At 42.5% G+C, this 18953-nt stretch overlaps 2 protein-coding genes across 2 annotated transcripts; both read right to left on the bottom strand.

The window, feature by feature from the left end:
- Positions 1-499: 499 nt before the first annotated feature.
- Positions 500-10157, bottom strand: aldocb (aldolase C, fructose-bisphosphate, b). Its single transcript, XM_061803060.1, has 9 exons — positions 10018-10157; positions 4839-4955; positions 3924-4135; positions 2822-2876; positions 2584-2744; positions 2170-2253; positions 1921-2095; positions 1647-1846; positions 500-1224 (listed from the first exon to the last, which is right to left on the bottom strand). The coding sequence occupies exons 2-9, from the start codon at positions 4948-4950 to the stop codon at positions 1132-1134; spliced, it is 1092 nt and encodes a 363-aa protein (XP_061659044.1). The 5' UTR covers positions 4951-4955; positions 10018-10157; the 3' UTR covers positions 500-1131.
- Positions 10158-11083: 926 nt separating this feature from the next.
- rskrb (ribosomal protein S6 kinase related b) lies at positions 11084-18859 on the bottom strand. The gene is made up of 13 exons (XM_061803056.1): positions 18537-18859; positions 17541-17831; positions 17379-17462; positions 17077-17145; positions 16877-16946; positions 14964-15071; positions 14796-14836; positions 14142-14169; positions 13840-13929; positions 13664-13752; positions 13436-13546; positions 13244-13357; positions 11084-12415 (listed from the first exon to the last, which is right to left on the bottom strand). Exons 1-13 carry the CDS (start codon positions 18558-18560, stop codon positions 12248-12250), a joined length of 1287 nt encoding a protein of 428 aa, XP_061659040.1. The 5' UTR covers positions 18561-18859; the 3' UTR covers positions 11084-12247.
- Between the last annotated feature and the right edge of the window lie 94 nt (positions 18860-18953).

Here is an 18953-nt window from a genome sequence, read left to right as displayed (position 1 = left end):
AAAATTGTACTAATACTTCACATTTTTGTAGTAGGATGAAATAGATAAATAAAATACACTATCTGCCATTTCACTTATCCTCACAAGGGTTGTGGGCGTGCTGGACCCCATCTCAGGTAACTTCGATCGAAAAGCGAACTACACTCTGAACTGGTCGCCAGTCAGTCACAGGCACATAATGACACAATCACTGAGCAGCAATCGAGCCTACGCTAGCCGCACTAGAGTGATGCATGTGTACCACTATGCCATTGGCGACCCTACTTTTCCTATTGATTGTAGATTCATTGCAGATATACACAATATATACAATATTTGCTTCATCTTTTGCACAAATGGCTTTAACTTTGTAAGTACTACAACACTTGTACATATTTTACTAGAGAACAGGACATGCACTTTAGTCAGCCAGATATTGTCTTTTAGTGTTATGTAGAAAAAAAAATAAGACAATGTAAAAAAATAAATACACTGTAATAATACAAGTAGACAACTCTCATTATTTTAATATAGTTTATTTGTCTTCACTATTTGACACAGCGAGTGCTTCAAGAACAATATTAACAACACATACGTCACAGTTGATCCGATACAGCAGTGAGTGACTCCCCGCAAAGCAATCATCAATCCATCAATCTTCTTTCTACTTTCTTTGGGGGGAGGGAGGAAAATGACAATATTGACAGCTTCACACAACCTTATACATTAAAACTGTGCAATTTAAAGCTAACATGGACACACACGCACACAAAGTTGATTATTTGCTGCTTGAAAGTCGAGTCCCTCAGGTCTTTTCCGGCAAACCATCACCCCACAAAATCCTCGATGTCACCAAAATGACTTGCTTGGTCCGACACATCCTAAACTAGAGACAAGAAAGCCTATTTCTTTTTTTGGGGTCCTACCTGCAAAACACTTTAAACTGTTAATTTGTTCGATCATAAAAATATAGCAGTTCCCTTTATGTGTGTTTCTTTCTGCTTTTAAACACTTAATTGTTTTAATCACCATAATCAAGTTCAGTCGATAGCGCAGGCCAGTGATGCATGGATGGAGGAAGTGTGTGGGGAGGAACGGTTTAAGGTTTAATAGCAGAGCAGATAGAAGACTAACTAGGTCACATGGTTGCTTTTAGTAGGCGTGATTAGCCACATAGAGGGACTGTCCTGCGGCTCCGGCGCTTCCGGAGGACTCGTACTTGCCCAGGGCTGCCAAGCCGTTTGCCTGAAAAATAAGAAATAATACACAATAAAGAGCCTGGAAAGTGAATTCACACTTACTCCAAATTTCCAGCCAGCTTTAGAGAGCCTCGTTGTCGGCCAGGGACATGCGCACATCACTGAGTGTGAGATCAATTTTAAAAAATGTCAGCAAGCTAGCATGCGGAGAGGGTTTCGCGGTGGCACGAAGCTTTAGAGTAGCTCATTGTGCAAAGGACAAAAATCCACACACTTGGAAAGTTTCATTACATTTGCATTAACGTAGCTAAAATGATTAAAAAGAGGAGGCGGGTTGGAAATTACCATCCAGAAGAAAGTTTTAAGGGTTAGAGAACCAAGCAAATGCTTTGATAATTGGCAATTTCTGAAAAAGTGTCTGAAAAGATATCCAACCCTGTAATTGTATTTAGTAGGCCTGTGACTGACCTCGGCACGCTTGATGAACTCCTCAGTGGCGGCCTTCTCGTTGCTCAGTTCCCCTTGCCACGCCTGCAGGGCCGAGGCCTGCAGGGCGCGGCCGTATGAGAAGGTGAGCGCCCAGGGCTTGGCCAGGGGGCAGGTGTTAATGGCATTGAGGTTGACGCTGGCCTCCTCTTCGGACTGACCGCCAGACAGGAAGGTGACGCCTGAAAAGGACGGCAAATAATAGCTGTAAGCGAGGTCTTCATGCTGGGATGATATCACATTAGCTGCGTCTCACCTGTGACGGCGGGAGGCACGGTGCGACGCAGGGCTGTGACGGTCGCCATGGCGATCTCCTCGCTGCTGTACTTGCTGGGGCAGGCGTGTCCTGCGGTCACCATGTTGGGCTTGAGCAGCGTGCCTTCCAGGTAGACGTGGTGGTCCGACAGAGCCTTGTACACTGCGGCGAGGACCTAGAGTCCAACGGGCACGCATATGTTTACGCAAATCAAAAACATTGATACTTTTTCATTTTTTTTAACATTACCTTCTCTGTGACATACTGGCAGCGCTTCAGGTCATGGTCTCCATCAGGAAGAATCTCTGGCTCCACAATGGGAACGATCCCGTTCTGAAATTCAAAGTACATTACTGGAAATTGAGAACAAAAAATAATGTGCTTGCTAAAAGTTGTTTTCCTTATGTCAATGTAGCTTTGCAATCTGAAAAAGTTGAATCGAGGTAACTGGACTCCTTGTTTATTAAAATCAGTTACTTTTCTATTTTCTCCCCCAAAACCGTTCAAAATTTACTTACCAGCAAGTTCTGCCTGAAAGGCACAGGCGTAAAAATGTCGGTGTTTTAAAAATAAAATAAATGAAATTGGTAGCATTGCATGCTACCATGTTTGTGTGCTGGTTTGGGGGAAAAAAAAAAAAAAAAAAAAAAAAAAATCACTAACTTGCTGGCAAATGCTAGCATAGCGAGCTAGCACATTGGCGTTCTCAAAAATGGCCAACTCGGAGGGCGTGGTCTCGCTGATCTTTAGCACGCAGCGCCACTTGGCAAAGTCGGCACCATCCTTCTTGTACTGGGCACAGCGCTCAGACAGTCCATCCAGACCTTCAGTGCAGAGAAATATCTGGAGGTCAAGGACCGGATGAAGATATGAATCACATATACGCCGCCCTCCCGCTCACCTTGAGTGGTAGTCTCTCCATTGGTTCCAGCCAGGGGCACAACACCTTTGTCCACCTGCAACATGAAGTCCGCTTAACTCAGTTGTGGAAAAGTTCAAAATGTGAGTAAAAGTGTTTTTTTTTTTTTATTTACAGTACATGTATAAAATAAAGTTAAATGTGTACTTGTCATTTTGATTCATTTCATATTTGTCCTTTCCTCTAATTACTTTTGGATATTTGATTCATCTTAATCAAATAAAGAATAGCAGTAAAAATAGTTCAAATATTTAACTACAAATTTTAAACCATACAAATAGTCTATAAGTACAGTATACATGTTTTATAACCACACCCAACTACTGTATATTAATATATTTTTTTAATGTAACTGTGGATGAAATGGCAAAGCGTGCATTCAGTGTCGCTAGCGATGAACGTCACGCAGGTTAAATTCAAGGGAATGGAAGCGAATGACGAGACCAATCCAACCCTTGGCGAATTAATCATATTTCATAGTGATAGTAAAACAGCCAAGAAGGCGACGTTGCAATGAATGCTTGGCTGCCACATGCTTCTCAATGTTGATGCCATGATATGGACGAGCCAAGCTGTTTTCCATATTTAAAATTGGGGAACACGAGCCATCCAATCAGAGCAAAGCTTATTGAACTGTCAGGCATTGAGAAATTTGCTTGTTTCAACTTCCAGATGGAAAAGACCAACTAGAATATCTTGAAAAAGTACATTCTGGGCATTTTCAACCGAAATTACAATGCAAACCCCCCCAAAAGTACATCAAAGATTCTGAAAAAAAAAAAAAAAAAAAAAAAATGAATGGAAGGGGACCTTTAATAATTAAATATGGCCAAGATAAAATCAATGCACCAAATATTACAGGACACTTGATAATAGAAATGTTTGATGGGCCGGATTAAACAAGGAGAACCGGACTGTTTTAGATTGATGTAATCAACTGACTCCTCTTGAAATGTGATTTTGTGTTTCAACTGTGGAAGGCTTTGCCTCTCTCTCAAGATGAGTGTGTACATTTTCCCTTAATAGAATCGGCTCACGGGAACATAAACTAGACAACCACAGTGCCGGCAGTTTGAACATGCACCTTAATGCCAACGACAATGCCGCGGTCCTTGATGAGTTTAGAGAAGGGCGTGCCGTCGTCTGTGTTCTGGTACAGCGTCTCGTGAAAAAAGATGACGCCGCCGATGGAGCTGTCGATGCGCTGGTCGGCCGTGAACAACAGCTGGCGGTAGCGTCGGCGGTTCTCCTCTGTGTTGTCCACGCCGATGGGGGTGAAGCGCTTTGCCATGCTGCCTGGAAGCAGGACACACTGTTATGAAGCCACATGGACCGCAGGGAACAATTCAGACACTTCAGATTAGCACGTTGACAAATGTGATGCACTTAAATCGACTTACGATCCTAACTTGAGCCTGCTCAGTATTACACTATAGCACACTCGTCGTCACAAAAATGACTCATTACAGTATTCTTTTATTTACACACACGTGAATTGTTTAAACAAAAAGTCAACTTAGGATATACGCTGCTTTTCACACATCTACATTTTGCCACTGCCTTGTGTGGAACTATTTCACATATTCTAAAACAGGTTACAAATCTCAACAGCTGCAAGATAATTTTTTGTTTCAGTAACTCAACTGCTCTGTCAGACTTCAAATCTTTGTAAATATCCTTAAGTGCCAAATACTATTTTAAATTTGTAAAAAATGCATCGGGAAGGCCATCTGGCATAAAACTGTGCCAAACAAATATATGGGTTCATCTAAGATGACACGCTGTGGCGACCCGTAATGGGACAAGCCGAAAGGAAAAGAAGAAGAATAATAACTTCAAGAGCCATGTTTTTTTCCATCTATGATCGCACTTTCAGCATTTAAAGGTCTTTTATATTTTGGCCATTGGATCTTCTTAGTTCTCAGTACCTATAGTATGTAGGTATATAATATTGTAGTCAGAATTTTGACATTTTGAGACACAAACAACCAAAGCATACCGGTGGACTCATCGGCAGCGAGGATGCCCTTGCCGGGGGCCACAATCCTCAGGGCAATGTCCTGCAGCTCCTTCTTCTGGGCTGGAGTCAGCGCAGGGAACTGGTGAGTCATGGTGGCTGGGGGGGGAAAAAAAAAAAAAAAAAAAAAAAAAAAATTATCGCTGGAGGTCATGTCGTACTTCATCCCCAACAGCTTTAGTCAACTGCTCCAACATGACAACCCCAGCTGGTGCTCTATGGGTGCCCGTACACTATGACATATACTTATATATTTGTGATAACTGGCAACTTGCACAATAGTAATTGAAGCAACAACTCCAAGTTAAGCAATTTAAATGCCACCTTGCACAGTACAGATTAACAGAAAAGCAGCAGGGGGGTCACCGTTCAAAGCGAATGTTCTAGCATCCAAATGAAGCTGTTTAAGACACTTCACTTCATGTGTGACTGAATGTTCCTTAAAATGCAACTGACACATCGTCTGGTCAGAGAATGAAGGGAATCGACCAGCAGTCAGGACGTGCTGGCGAGCACGCTTTCCATCCCTTCACCCCGGCCTCCCTCCCAGCACTTTCTCCGCCGTAAATAATTGATTACGTAATTGCACTGCTGCACAAGCAGACTGAGCTGGAGCCATTATGTAACGCGATGTTCGCTGGGCTCGCCACGCTCTCCTCAGCAACGCTGCCGATTGACTGCGTCGTTTTTACACTCCCATTCATTCGGTCTTTATCTGCTCGCTCTTTCAGTCGCTTATTCTATGCATTCTTTTGTGACATCAACCCAGGAGGAAACTATAGATGACAAAGCAGTAATTCAACTCAACCACTCAAAATGAAGGACTGAGGTCCTTTGACTTACAAGGTTGTTGGTTTGTTTTTTTTTGTGACAAGCTGTTGCGCAAATATCGTTTTGCTTCGTCATGCCTTCCAAAATTTGACGCACAATTGAATTTCTGGCGCTCCACCTTGAAATGACTGATTATCACTCAGTTAAAGTTTACTGTAAAAAATTAACAAAAAACAATTATACCATATAACTGACTAATGAAAGTCCATTAGTTTAATGCTGGAACATAATGTGAAATGCCACAGACAGGCGAACAAAATTAGCATTGATATCGCAACATTATGTGTAAAAAAATTGAACAACTGATATTTGAACACAGATGTCCATGAACACATACAAAGCATATAATAACTTCAGGTATACATAATTTGAGATACCAAGAGTAACTATTATTACTGCAATTTATTTTCATGCTTCATCTTTAAAGCTAAGAGTACAATACTACTGGTGTGTCTCAATAAATTAAAATAAAAATTCAAACATTTCTGTAGCTCAATTAAAAAAATAGATTAAACAAAATTATTTATTTTAGATTACAGCCAATGAAAACTCACATTTTACTATCTATATATAATATTACATAAACACTTTAATCAGGAGATGAGGTTAGAATTAACCTTCTGAAAATTATTTTCTTGTGTTTCATGAATTTCTCTAATTTATAGTATTATATCTGGAATTGCAAAACTGACCAAAATGAACTCTCGTAGAGTACTATCATTTATTGAGATGTATGTTTGCATTATACTCTCTCATATTAATGAAGGCACGAACATTGCAAAGAGCAGCACAATCCCCACTGAAATTGAAGCATAAATTCTAAATGAAAAAAAGATTTGTTTTTATATTGTATTTCATTTTGTCATTACTGTATGTTTCTATAAAGTACAATACTGTAGAGCGATGGTTTTCTAATTAAAGATGTTACAATTTTGGAGGGTTTTTTTTTCGTTACAGGAGACTGGAATGGATAGATGACACTTCAATTCATTTCAATGGGGAAGTTGATTTCAGTTACTAGTGTGGTCACAGAAGAAATTAAAGTCGTGAGTCAAAGTACTACTGTAAAATAAATCCGCTGTGCTACATGACGCCTGTGTCCTACAATTAATCCAACTCGGCGTCCCTCGTCAGTTATTGTATCCTTGCACAAGAGAAATAAAAATATAAAAAAATAATCCACAGAGTAAAAGTCCATTTTAAAAGTCTATTTTTGTTTGCTTTTTCATAGTAGTTCGTCTCCCCCAGACATCTTCCAAGGATGAATAGTTTTAATTTATTTTATGGCGTTTATTGTACAGTAGTTAACTTCTCTTTGGACTTGACTGACTGCTAACAATGCCAACATTTGGGTTCACGTTTGGATTATCTTGCAGTCCCGGAAACTTCCACATAGATTTCCACACTGTGAGGCGCATTCATGCGAAGGCAACGGGCCAGACCACACAAAAAGTACTGTACGTGCAGACAAAAGGAGTTGTGTCTGGAGACTGGCCAATAGGCCCTGACCGTCCTGCGTGCTAATCCTTATTTTAGAGAGGCTTGTGAGGTAACGACACACGCAGGTGAATGTGAAGAGGTCGGACCAGTGTGTTTACACTTGATAAAAGACTGACAAAAGACGGCGTTTGCCTGGAGGAAAAGCATGCTCAGCAAATAGCAGCCATCTTTTGTGAAGCACAGACGTACTGTACGTAATGTACTGGCTCAAAAAGGTTACAAAAATGTTCTGCAATTCCGAATACAATTGAGACAATGTAAACAGTGTGAAAAGTTCACCTTATGATTGGGGTGGCTAGTATCAATCAGGATTGCTATCTCGGTATTATGGGATTTGATGAAAATTCCATAAAAAATGTTTAAATGGTCTGCACCTTGCATGTTAGAAATCAATACAACTAAAAACAGAAGACTGTATTGTCAATTTTGCTCAAAACCATCAGGCAAATAGCTTGATTGGCTGAGTCATTTTTACCTTACGGTTATAAGAATACAAAATACTTGCTAAACATGTTTTTTTTTGGTCCCAAAACATTGAAACATGACAAGTATGCTTACTCATCTGTTTAGTACGCTCAGATTTAATTAACAATTACAATAAAAGCTTTCTATTATATTCGCTAAAATGTTACCAAACGGATTTGGATTTCTTATTTCTAGTGAAAACACCTTCCTTTACTTATGAGGTATGCTTTTAACTTTATCAAATCACACTTTTAATCAAGGCTTCTTTTCAGATAAATCTTATTTTAAAAATCTGAAGTAAATCCATATCAACTCCATTGGTAACTTTCTCCACTTATCTTAGGGCCAAAATGTCTTGTTTTAGGTGGGGGAAAAACATCTGATGGTTAATGATGATTTTTAAAATATTTGTTTTCATAAATATAAAAAGACTTTGGTATCTTCAAACATTTTTTGTCTTGCTGAAAATTTTGCACTCAAGTCAAAACATAAATTCACTTGGTAAGATTAGATTTTTTGCAGCGTCATGACTGGGGCTCATTTGGCTGAATTTCAGAGTTGGAATTCATCCAAGAACAAACCTTAGAATATGCCCAAAATGGCTGCCTCATAACCCAAATGGCTGACTTTCTTTTCAATTGGTCCTCCTTAAGACTTTTTCAATCATCCCGAAATGATAGACTTGTGCACACGAGTTCATGTTGACTGGTGAAAACTGGTATCGTGGACTCTTTTTAATTTACTTTTAAAAATGGACACCTGAAATGCTTAAATTTTGTGAACGTACATTTTTTTTACAAGGACACACAAATTCCAAGAATGTGCATTGTCGGGCATGTTGAGAGGCCTGCTAAAGACTTTTAACAAACGCATCACTGTCTTGCTATCAAGCAACCTGATGCTCATACAGGTCAAGAGCAAGTGGTGGGAGTGGACCCCACCGCTCAGACGCCATTTCTGCACTGCGACATCAACAGTGGTCACCCCTCCCCTCCCCCGTGACATCATCTTAACACTCAGTAATATTTAAAATAACTAGAAAACCTTCGCCAACACTCAAGTCATCCACACTTTGTGCATATGTCTTTTAAGATGTATTCTTTTCTTAGAAAAGAAGAAGAATGTCCACAAAAATCAAATGAGCCAACAAAAAGGTTGATGCACCATTGGAGAGACAGAATGCTTCGACTCATTGTTCAGAATTTATTGATTTTTGGGACAATTGATTCATCGTATCTTAGACCAAGTGAGGCAAAACGGAGTGCAATGCTTGGTCACGACGGTGGTTTTGCTGCGTCACCAAAGCACTTGTTTGCTCCCAAAAGAAGCTGAACGTGGAAATGTTGCTGAATTCTAATTTGGGGCCTTGTTTTTAGAAGCAAAGCCACACTAAAAAAAATAATAATAATAAAGGTGAGAAAATGTTTAAAAATGGCAGCTTGTGTCACCACATTGTCAAAGTAATCATCTTTTTAAAAAGGGGGAACTGGAGGTGATTTATTGGTTCCCTAGTCTAAACCAGAGGAAGATCTGTACAACGTTCCCATCAATTCATTCGCTAGTTGTTTATTTTTACATCTATAATTCCTTAAAAAGGGCTGCAAGTCATTGAAGGAAATGCTGGTTTTTTTTTTGCAAAGCCAAAAAAATAATATTTCCAATAGTGCTCTACTCTCTAAAGATTCAAATAAATATGGTAATGACTAAAAATTGTATTTCTAAGAGAAGGAAAAGTTGTACTAATAAAAAAATATATCTTAAATGTTCCTGAAATAGTTGTATTTTGGTGGAGAAAAAATACATTTGCTCAACTAACTTAAACGGTAAAGACAATTATATGTCTCATGTCCATTATGAATAATTAAATGTCATTTTTCCATCCATTCCTTTTCTGCCCCGCTAATCTTCAATGGGAAAATACAGGATGTCGAGTTGGCCCCGCCCCCTTTCACAGAAGACGTCTACGTGCTCGAGAACAGCTACGCGCTCGCGCGCGCACCAGCCTTTCTCATCCAGCTATTGGCAATACGCGTGCACGCGCACGCATACCCCAGCTTTCGTCAAGCTTTCCGCCGTTTATTTACGACGACAGGCTGCCTTGTCATCTTTGAAGGTCATCCCGTAGTCGCCAAGATTGATGGCGTGAATCACACCTAACGCTTTATAAATATGTATTTAACTGGGTTGACATACGACAAGACATTCTTTATTTTTCTGTGGGAAGCTGTCAGGGGAGAATTCACGGTTAGCTCACAGGTGAAAGCTAAGCTAGGCAAGATGAAGCGCAGCATCACGGAAGGAGGGGAACAAAATGGCGGTGAGAGTTGTGCTCTCGGGGATAAAAAAAAAAAAAAAATCTTCTTACCTGTCTGGTGCTCGGACGTGCGGAGAGAAGATAGGGAAGCGTCAGGAGGAGGATGCCGAGCTTCAGTGAAGAGAGCGACTGTGCTGCAGAGCAACGTGACGCTTTACAAAACCCTCGGGGAGGCTCGGAGGGGAAGGGAGGGGAGGGGCGGGGCTGAGGCGGGCACTGCGTCATATCGGCGGGAGGCAGGGTACATTGCGCATGCGCAGTACAGCATCGCCAGCAATACGGGCGTTATGGAAGATGTCGAAATGAAGCATTTTCAACAAGTAGTGTGCTGAAAATGATCTTCAGACCAATTCGCTATGCGCACCCGACAAACGCAATGCTCAGGTTTTACTGACATTCAACAAGTTGTTATAGCTAGTGGCGGACAACTACAGCATTCCGAATCATTTGGCTCATGCCAACAGTATTGCTAATAATCACCATCGCATTATTAGTGCCAATACAATTAAAACCCATGTCATGTGAATTCATAAATGTGTTTCTAAATAAATACATGTTTTAAGATAATCGGTGTTATTCACAGGCACGGCCACCTTCCCCATTCGACTGAACAGGTCGAAGCACCATCCTCAGTCCTAAACAATATGGCAGCTGTGAACACTGAGCACCCTCTTGCTACCAAAATATGACAATATCCCATGTTTAGGCTTTGTCCATAATTACAATTATGTGTATAAATAAGTGATGTACAAGTATTTAACTTTTAACATCTTGCCCACATGGATTTTAGTTGGTGTTAATGTGTGAGTCCAGTCTCTCCCGAGGACCTTGTGAGGATAAACGGCTTGGGAAATGGACAGATGGAAGCAGGACTAAAATGACAAAGAATCACATTTTTTTTCTTTGTTTTTACGAGACAGGATGTTTGTATTGGATGTCATTGTGCAAGATTGTATGTAATCTCCCAGCCAATGAGTCATAACGGTTGCCGAGTTGGCCAACCACTGCTTGGTGAGCCAACCTGCATGTTGACATGTGTACCAATCAAACGTGACCAAAGTAGAACATTAAGACCATTTAATATTTAAGAAGACATAAAAACATCCAAATAATTCTTAGAAATTGTATAAAGAGCATTTGCATATATGTATGTATAAATAAGCATTCCCATAACTAAACACAAAGGTCAGGATCACTTGTGAGGCATTTGGTTACATTGGACTGTACTATATAACGACCATAGAAAAAGCGCTTCTGTCCATCAAAATTCTGAGTTGAAGTAATGTTTCTACGGTGGGATCAGTATAACTAAAATCAATATCATCCAGGAAAAAGTCTCTCGTTGCACAAGTGAATACACAAAAAAAATGGAACGGGCACATTGTCTTCAGCTAGATCGACCTTTCGGTGCACGATAACAGTTGTGTCATATTGGCAGGCAACATTCTAGTCCGTAAATGATAATATTTCTTGGTGTGCAAACACAAAAAGGTGTAGAAAGGTGCTATTTTAGGGGTAAAAAGGTAGTAGTCGGTACATAAGGTATAGTGCTCACAAAGATTATAAAATACTGTGTCTGTCAGTCCACACTTCAGCCATACTTGATGGCGTCGATGGAAAAGATTCACAATTTAGTGCTGCCCATGCCCACCCGTCAAGGGTATGTACCTCTCTGTTCAAACCAATTTGGCGAATTCCCTAGCAGCATTTTGGCATGACCCTTGAAGTCACACAAAAATGCCCATTTCTAACCAAAATGGTTGAATTCTGAATTCATTTTTGTGTCCTGTTAGGATAGTCCAACAAATGTATACCTTCACGTTCACTACTGCTTGGGCAATTTTTTACTCCCCCAACTTTCCAGGTGACAACACTGAGTGACTTGCTATGTTTTGTATTCGGAACCCCAAATATATATTTTCACAATGATTCACACATTTGCAACACTTTGTAAGTTTTCATGTATAATGAGCCCTCCAAAAAGCAGATTGATTTCGGGCTCATTTGGGCAAATTCCCTAGTAGGGTCTGTCAAAATAAGAGCCTTGTAATTTACTCTAAAATGGCTGCCTCAAACCAAAATGTGACTTAATGTGAATTTCAGGCACGGGTCTTTAGCATAGTACAGTGTGAAAGGGTAAACCTGCGTGTAGTGTAAGGCCACAGTAAATAACAATGGAGGACATGTTTCTTCTTGACGTGGCCAGCCATTTAGTCAATGGAAACTTTGGAAAACATGTACCGCACTGACACGGGCTGTCCTGTTTGGTGGAGTTTATACATTAAACAAACACCTCCCTGCGTGGGCCTTCCTGCAGCTGCGCGTCGGGTGTGTATGGCGGGCTAAGTAAGGAGTCGTACTCGAAGCCCTTGAGCGGCTGCAGTGACAGCGCGAGGCCTCGGCGGGCTTTGGCGGCGCGGTCGGGTCGCTCCCTGAGCTCCAGGATCACCTGCAGAAAAGAGAGGCAACATTGCAATGTATCGGATGACTTTGAAAAATCCATGGAAAAGCTTCAAATATTATCACAATCGACAAGTAGCATGGGCGGCACGGTGGATCAGCTGGTAAAGCGTTGGCCTCACAGTTCTGAGGACACGCGTTTGATCCCGGCCCCGCCTATGTGGAGTTTGCATGTTCTCCCCGTGCCTGCGTGGGTTTTCTCCGGGCACTCCGGCTTCCTCCCACATCCCATAAACATGCAACCTTAACTGGACACTCTAAATTGCCCCGAGGTGTGATTGGGAGTGCGGCTGTCTGTCTCGATTGGCTCGCACCCAGTTCAGGGTGTACCCTGCCTCCTGCCTGTTCACAGATGAGATAGGCTCCAGCACTCCCCGCGACCCTTGTAAGGATAAGCGGCAAAGAAAATGGATGGATGGATGTACATACATACATACATATAGCATGATATTCAGTTTTCACGATTCACAAATTTCCACATTGAGATTTAGTTTTTGAACCTATCCTCTATTATTCAGTTAAATTCTCTGTCGTTCACTCTTTTTCTCCAGTCTCATTCACTGAAAGTGTTTTCTTTTTCTTTTTTTTTGTCTGTGTTTGAGATGTCCTTGTTTGTTGACTGTCATTGTGATGCTTCGTGTTGCTGCCGTCTTGTGGCATTTTTATGCAGTTATATACTGTTTTTGGTGTGGTGTCAATATGACATATTGTGGATGTGATGGAACATGATAGTTGGGCAAAATATTGTGATAATCCCATGAGCGATCCCCGCCCCAACTGTGCAGCGATTTAGATCCCGTGTTACAGGTTTATTTACCTCCACAGGGTGGCGCTGCAGCAGGCTTTGGTCGAAGCTGAGCCCACGGAAGAAGGTCTGGCGTTGGAAGCGATCCAGAGTCCGAAGTCGGCGAGCAGGCATTTTGCACAGCAGCTGGACAGACAAAACTGAATTAATGAGAAAATTATCCACAAGGAGGCGCTGTTCTTCAACTGTCACGGTCTTGTTCACCTCTGTGATGAGCATGGCCAGAGGGGGGCTCAGGGTGAGGGGCATTTCGTAGGGAAAAGACCGCACCCTCCTCAGCATGCCGCAGTGGTCCGGCTCTGGAGGCAGAGGGAACTGAAGAGAAATTCATACTGAGCCTCAAACATCGGCACCGTGCTAAAGAATTATACACCACGTGATGCCAGGCATAGAAACTCATTCTCCAATCGCGAGTTTCCAAAATGTCGTCACCTTGCCGGTAGCTAATGAGAAGAGCAGGATTCCCAGTGACCACCAATCAGCCGCGTGATTGTAGGGACCACCGCTCAGTACCTCGGGGGCTGCGGGGGCGGACAGAGGGCGCATCGGAACAAAGCGCTCGATTTGATCGTTCGTGTACTGATATGATGTGCTGGAACGTTCCTCACCCATGTATTGGATTGTACCGCAGATGGTGAAAGCCCGTCCTCCCCGCTCCAGGCGGCGGGACAAACCAAAGTCAGCCAGGCGGAGGTGCCCTGGAAGAAGCATTAATTATGAACCATTTAAGCATCCAAAAGTCCCCCCCCCCCACATACACACACACACACACACACACACACACACACACACATCCATCGCTGTCATTTCTATTTATGACAAACAAGTATTAAGGGAATGTCAGGATGTCCTCTGGGCCAGTACAAGACGGCACCTTCCTGCCCTCTGCTGGACAAATGTGTTGACTCACCGTTGTCTGTCAGCAGGATGTTCTCCATCTGGAAAGGAATGAGAATTCTCTATGATATACAGTATACATCCATCCATCCATGCATCTTCTGAGCCGCTTATCCTCACAAGGGTCACAGGAGCGTTGGAGCCTATCCCAACTAACTCCGGGGCAGGTGGCGGGGCACACCGTGAACTGGTTGCCAGCCAATCGAGCATTCACACCCACAATTGGGACAATTTAGAGTCTCCAACTAATCCATGTTTATATAACAATCTTACAGTTTGAAACGTGGCATGCTGAGAGCAATTTCTAATATTTTTCGCCCGTTATTTCAACTCAACGAGGAGGTCAAAACATCACAAACGGCTCTCAATATGACACAGCTGGACACCACTGCAAAGAAAGTAAAATACACACAAACCGACAATTGGGCCAAATTTTAATTTAATTTTTTGTGTTGAGTGTGATTCTTCTCCCCAATCCGTTCGGAAAAAGGTCAAGGAGCAACAATGGTGAACTTGCTTTATACTCTCGCTTACAGGTTCTAACGTGAGGACACCAAGTTGGGCCACTAACTCGGTGATTGTGATGTGAAACCGGACGACAACACACACGACAAATGAGGCAAAAAAAAAAAAAAAAAGGGAAAAAAAAAACATCGGCCTTTCATACCTTCACGTCTCTGTGGATTATACCAAAGTCGTGAAGAAATCCTGAAGGGAAAAAAAGAGCACATATGAACAAACTTGCTCTATATTTGCTATCGCACCACAGGAGCAGCTCTTTATGTTAATTACACTCATGTCTTTTAATAGTTGTAAACGTGACTCGTGAGCTCACCCAGCGCGCAGCCCAGCTCGGCGGCAAACACCCGCACGGTGTCCTCTGAGAAGAGTCCGATCATCTGCCAGTAGGTGTACAGGTCGCCGGTGCCGCAGTAGTCGCACACTAGAAGGGAAAAGACAAGCAGTCATGAAAAAACAGCCAGCCTTGGCAACACTGGTCATCCCCCAGCTAACATTCTTACCTGAATAAAGTTTGACAAAATTTGATTTTGTCTCCATAGATTTAAGATATGTGTTAATTTCATTCCGTAACTACACACAATCTTTCCCCATTGGAATGAAAGGAAATGCCAGTCCTTTGTTTAAAACAAAAAGAAGCCAAGAAAAATTTTTTTGCAAGTGGTCTTTACCGAGGAAAATTGCACTTGAAAATGTTTTACTGTAGAAAAACATCCAGGTGTGACATAATTAAATATGTTAACAATTAAACCGTTTTTGCCACATTTTTTGCTTCAACTTAATGGACATTTTTCTGCTCATTCTGGTGGGTGCACAACGGCCACCCAAGGAGCAGTATAATAAAGACACTTCTCACAGTAAGCTTCAAGAATATTAGTTATTCTTCGCAGAGGATCAAGATAATAAGCCTTCTGATAATGGATCTATTGTCTTTCTATCTGTTGACATTTGTGCCCAAATATCCAGTGCTGAAACTTTCAGCCTTGGAAGGTCATAACACTTCAACACTGATGCTATTCTTTACCCCATCTGTGGGGCTTCTGATTATGTGTTAGCATTTTAAGGCAAAGTTACACGTTTTTGGATACACAACATAAAAAAAAAAAAATCTTGATTTTTTTTTTTTTTTTCGTTTAGCTTGGCAGGAAATTTCAAATGAAAGTGGCAATAATAAGATTTTTTTTTTTAAATGCCAGACAACAGCTTGTATTTTGAGGCACCAGCATATTTCTAATGTGCCACAAGGTGGTTATCATATCTGACTCGTCTTTATAAAAGTCAAACATCTTTTTCTGCTATCTGGGATGTTATATTGGCTGTATGGTGCCTCAGTAAACGTGAAATATGAATCAAAATCATCTACAAGTTCCCGAGTTCCAGACATTTTTCTGTCGAGAGGCCTGAAATCGAGTCGTTCGGATTTCTCGAGCTTATCTACATCACTAGTGAAGGCCTCCGCCTACTTCTCCACTCCAGCGCCAGCACTGTCAACATCACAACCAATCGGAGGAAAGTGGGCCGTCTTCACCAAATATGGAGAAAGTGGATACAAACTGGGTCATACAGCAGTAGCTGCCAGAAGGGGCCTTTTTGGGACATTCGTATGACATTTCTTTTGTTCAAATAAGATCGGAAAATTTTTATGGATGGAAATTGACACTTTTGTACTAAATCCATGTAAGAGACTCACACTATGGAGGTCTAAATAGCCCAAATATGGGACCTTTATTGACACCGATATGTACGACAGAACCTGCCGCACTTTTCTCTACTTTAGTTCGAGTCGGATTCATTTCTGTTGTGTAAGGTGCCGGTTATCTTAAATAACCGGCAAAGAATGATCACATTATATTGATCAACCGCATACGCTCAGTTTGTGTGTATTATGGATGTGACGTCAAGCACAAAAGTGGAGGGAGTCGGTGAGTGGAGTGGGGTTAGGCGGGTTCTCTGAAGTCCAGAGGGCCAGCATGTGCTCTTTCGGAGTGGGGCAAGGCAGCAAAACAAAGTAGGTCACACTTTCAGAGTCACTGAACGATTGGATAGGAGGATAAAAAGGGTGCAAGCAGAAGAAGAGGAGGCAACACATCACAATTTTCTGAGCCTCAGGATTTTGCGGGGAGGGGGGGGGGATTTCCAGTTTGGAGGAGAGGATGTGTAACGTGAGGTTGGAGTGGGGGGTCTTTGGGTGTAGGCTCAAAGGGTTCAACTACTCTATGGTTGACTCACTAATGTAGAGGTGGCGTTGCGTCTGCCAACAGTCCTGCAGGTCATGGACAAACGGATGGCGAATCTGACGCTGCGGGCAAAATTGAAAGAGTTGTGCCACGGATTGGCTCCAGGGGGGAGTAGACGCTAAAAGCGGCGGGAAATTCAAATGTTTTTTTGTTTTTTTTTCTGCAATGTGTACTCACTGGAGAAGTACAAACCTGAACTATAACCTCTTCTTTAGATTGCTCCAGGACGCCCAGTCGAAGGATTTCAGATTTGGGTATCACCTGGAGACCGGAACAATGTTGTCACCACACACTCGTCGTCATGTTACATGATCTGATTTGAAGTGTATCTTGCTCTTTTTCTTATTGTATTAAGTGAAGCAAGGCTCTTTTATTTTAAGTTAACGTGTGTTTGCGCAAAATTAATTTCTGCAAAGCTTGGAGGCAGAGATTTCGGCTTTGACCTATTTTTATGAAAGGATTATTGAGTCGTTCAAACAATCGCTGAGGCCCACCTTGACAGCGTATGTTCGCTGTTTGGTCTTGTCCTTCACTTTCAGGATGGGTCCAAAAGAGCCTTTGGCGATATAACCTAACACCTGACAAAGCAAGACACCACCACACATCTCAAAACAAGCACAAATCAGGCAGAGGGCCAAGTTGAAAAAGCTTTCCACCTGAAAGCGTTCTTCTCCCGGCACGGCCCTGTGAGGGAACTCGGGCAGGAACATGGTGACGAAGCCGGGCAGACTCCACTCAGCTCTCAGCTTGTCGGGCCCCACGCCCGCCAGCCTCAGGACGTGCTCTGGGATGTCAGGCGCCCTCCCTTGCAACATGCGCTGCCGACCCAATCGCAAGGCGGGCGGCGCCAGGCGGCACAGGGTGGCGGGCAGCGACACCCCCACGCCGGACAGGAAGCCACGCCAGCCTGACGACAGCGGCTCGTCCTTCTGCCCATCAACCGGCCTCTGGTGGAATATAGGAAGTCATCCAAGAAAAACTTCTGAAGTTTTCCCCACAACTACAAACCTTTCCCAGCAGTCTTAATGATATTTCTGTTACATGCTTGTGTCAAAATACCACATAGATTAAAGATTACACAGCACATTTTTTAAAAAAAAAATTGGCTCATTTTTGGAGCTCATCTGTCACATGCACTGCACCAAGCACATTGCATTATTACAGGTGGACAGAGAATTTCATCACCAAGCCAGTTTAAATATTCAAATTTGGAGGAACACACAAGAGCCCACACTACACAACTGTCCTTTCATGATGCTTATACTTCTCCAGTGTTGCAGTTCCTTTACAGCGACACTAAGGCTCATTATCGATTTGACAAAATGTTTTGATCACTGTTAGACATCACTGGGTTGTTTGAAGGGTTAGATTATGCCAAAGAACTACCAATGAAGTGGTTAGTCACGTGACTGATACATGCATATGGCCCATATAGCCGACGTGCGGCTGTGTGCAACGAAGCGTAGCATATTATCTTCTCCACTGTAGTCATAAACCATCAAGTACCGCTTTTCCAGGAAAGGACGGCAAACCACCTTCGAAAACAAGTCTTCGCGGGCCGAATGATTACCATGGAAACAGGAACCCACTCACATCACCAGCTTCATTGCGTCCGTCTCAAAATGTCACCCCCACCCCCTCTCCCCTCTTACCTTCTTGCTGCCGTCGGCCCCCATTTGCGTGACAGCGCGCGCGAACGCGTCTCATCGGTGCCGACCGTCGCGCGCCTCCGGAACCTTCTCGAACCAAATGGGGTCAGGTAAACCTCGCGAGGTTGAGGGAACGCGTCAATTTGTCACGGTAATCTGGTAAGAAATGGAGCGAAGCGCCGTAATGTTTCTACATAAAATGAGGGGGGAAAAAAAAAATGTTAATCCTGTATGCGGGTGACGTAGACACACTGTCGTCCACAGGCTCGTTAGCCAATGGCAGCGCGGAAACTGCGGGACTGGTATTAAGCACCGCCCACCGGTCTCCAAAGTCAATTTCCATTCATGTCGACTTTAAACGGCCGAATGGGATACATTATTCAAGAGAAACGACAAATAATGCATTATGTGCTGTTCTAA

The sequence above is a fragment of the Syngnathoides biaculeatus genome, chromosome 18, assembly GCF_019802595.1.
Source record: "Syngnathoides biaculeatus isolate LvHL_M chromosome 18, ASM1980259v1, whole genome shotgun sequence".
NCBI classification, from domain to species: Eukaryota; Metazoa; Chordata; class Actinopteri; order Syngnathiformes; family Syngnathidae; genus Syngnathoides; species Syngnathoides biaculeatus.
This window is presented reverse-complemented; position numbering and strand designations above follow the sequence as displayed.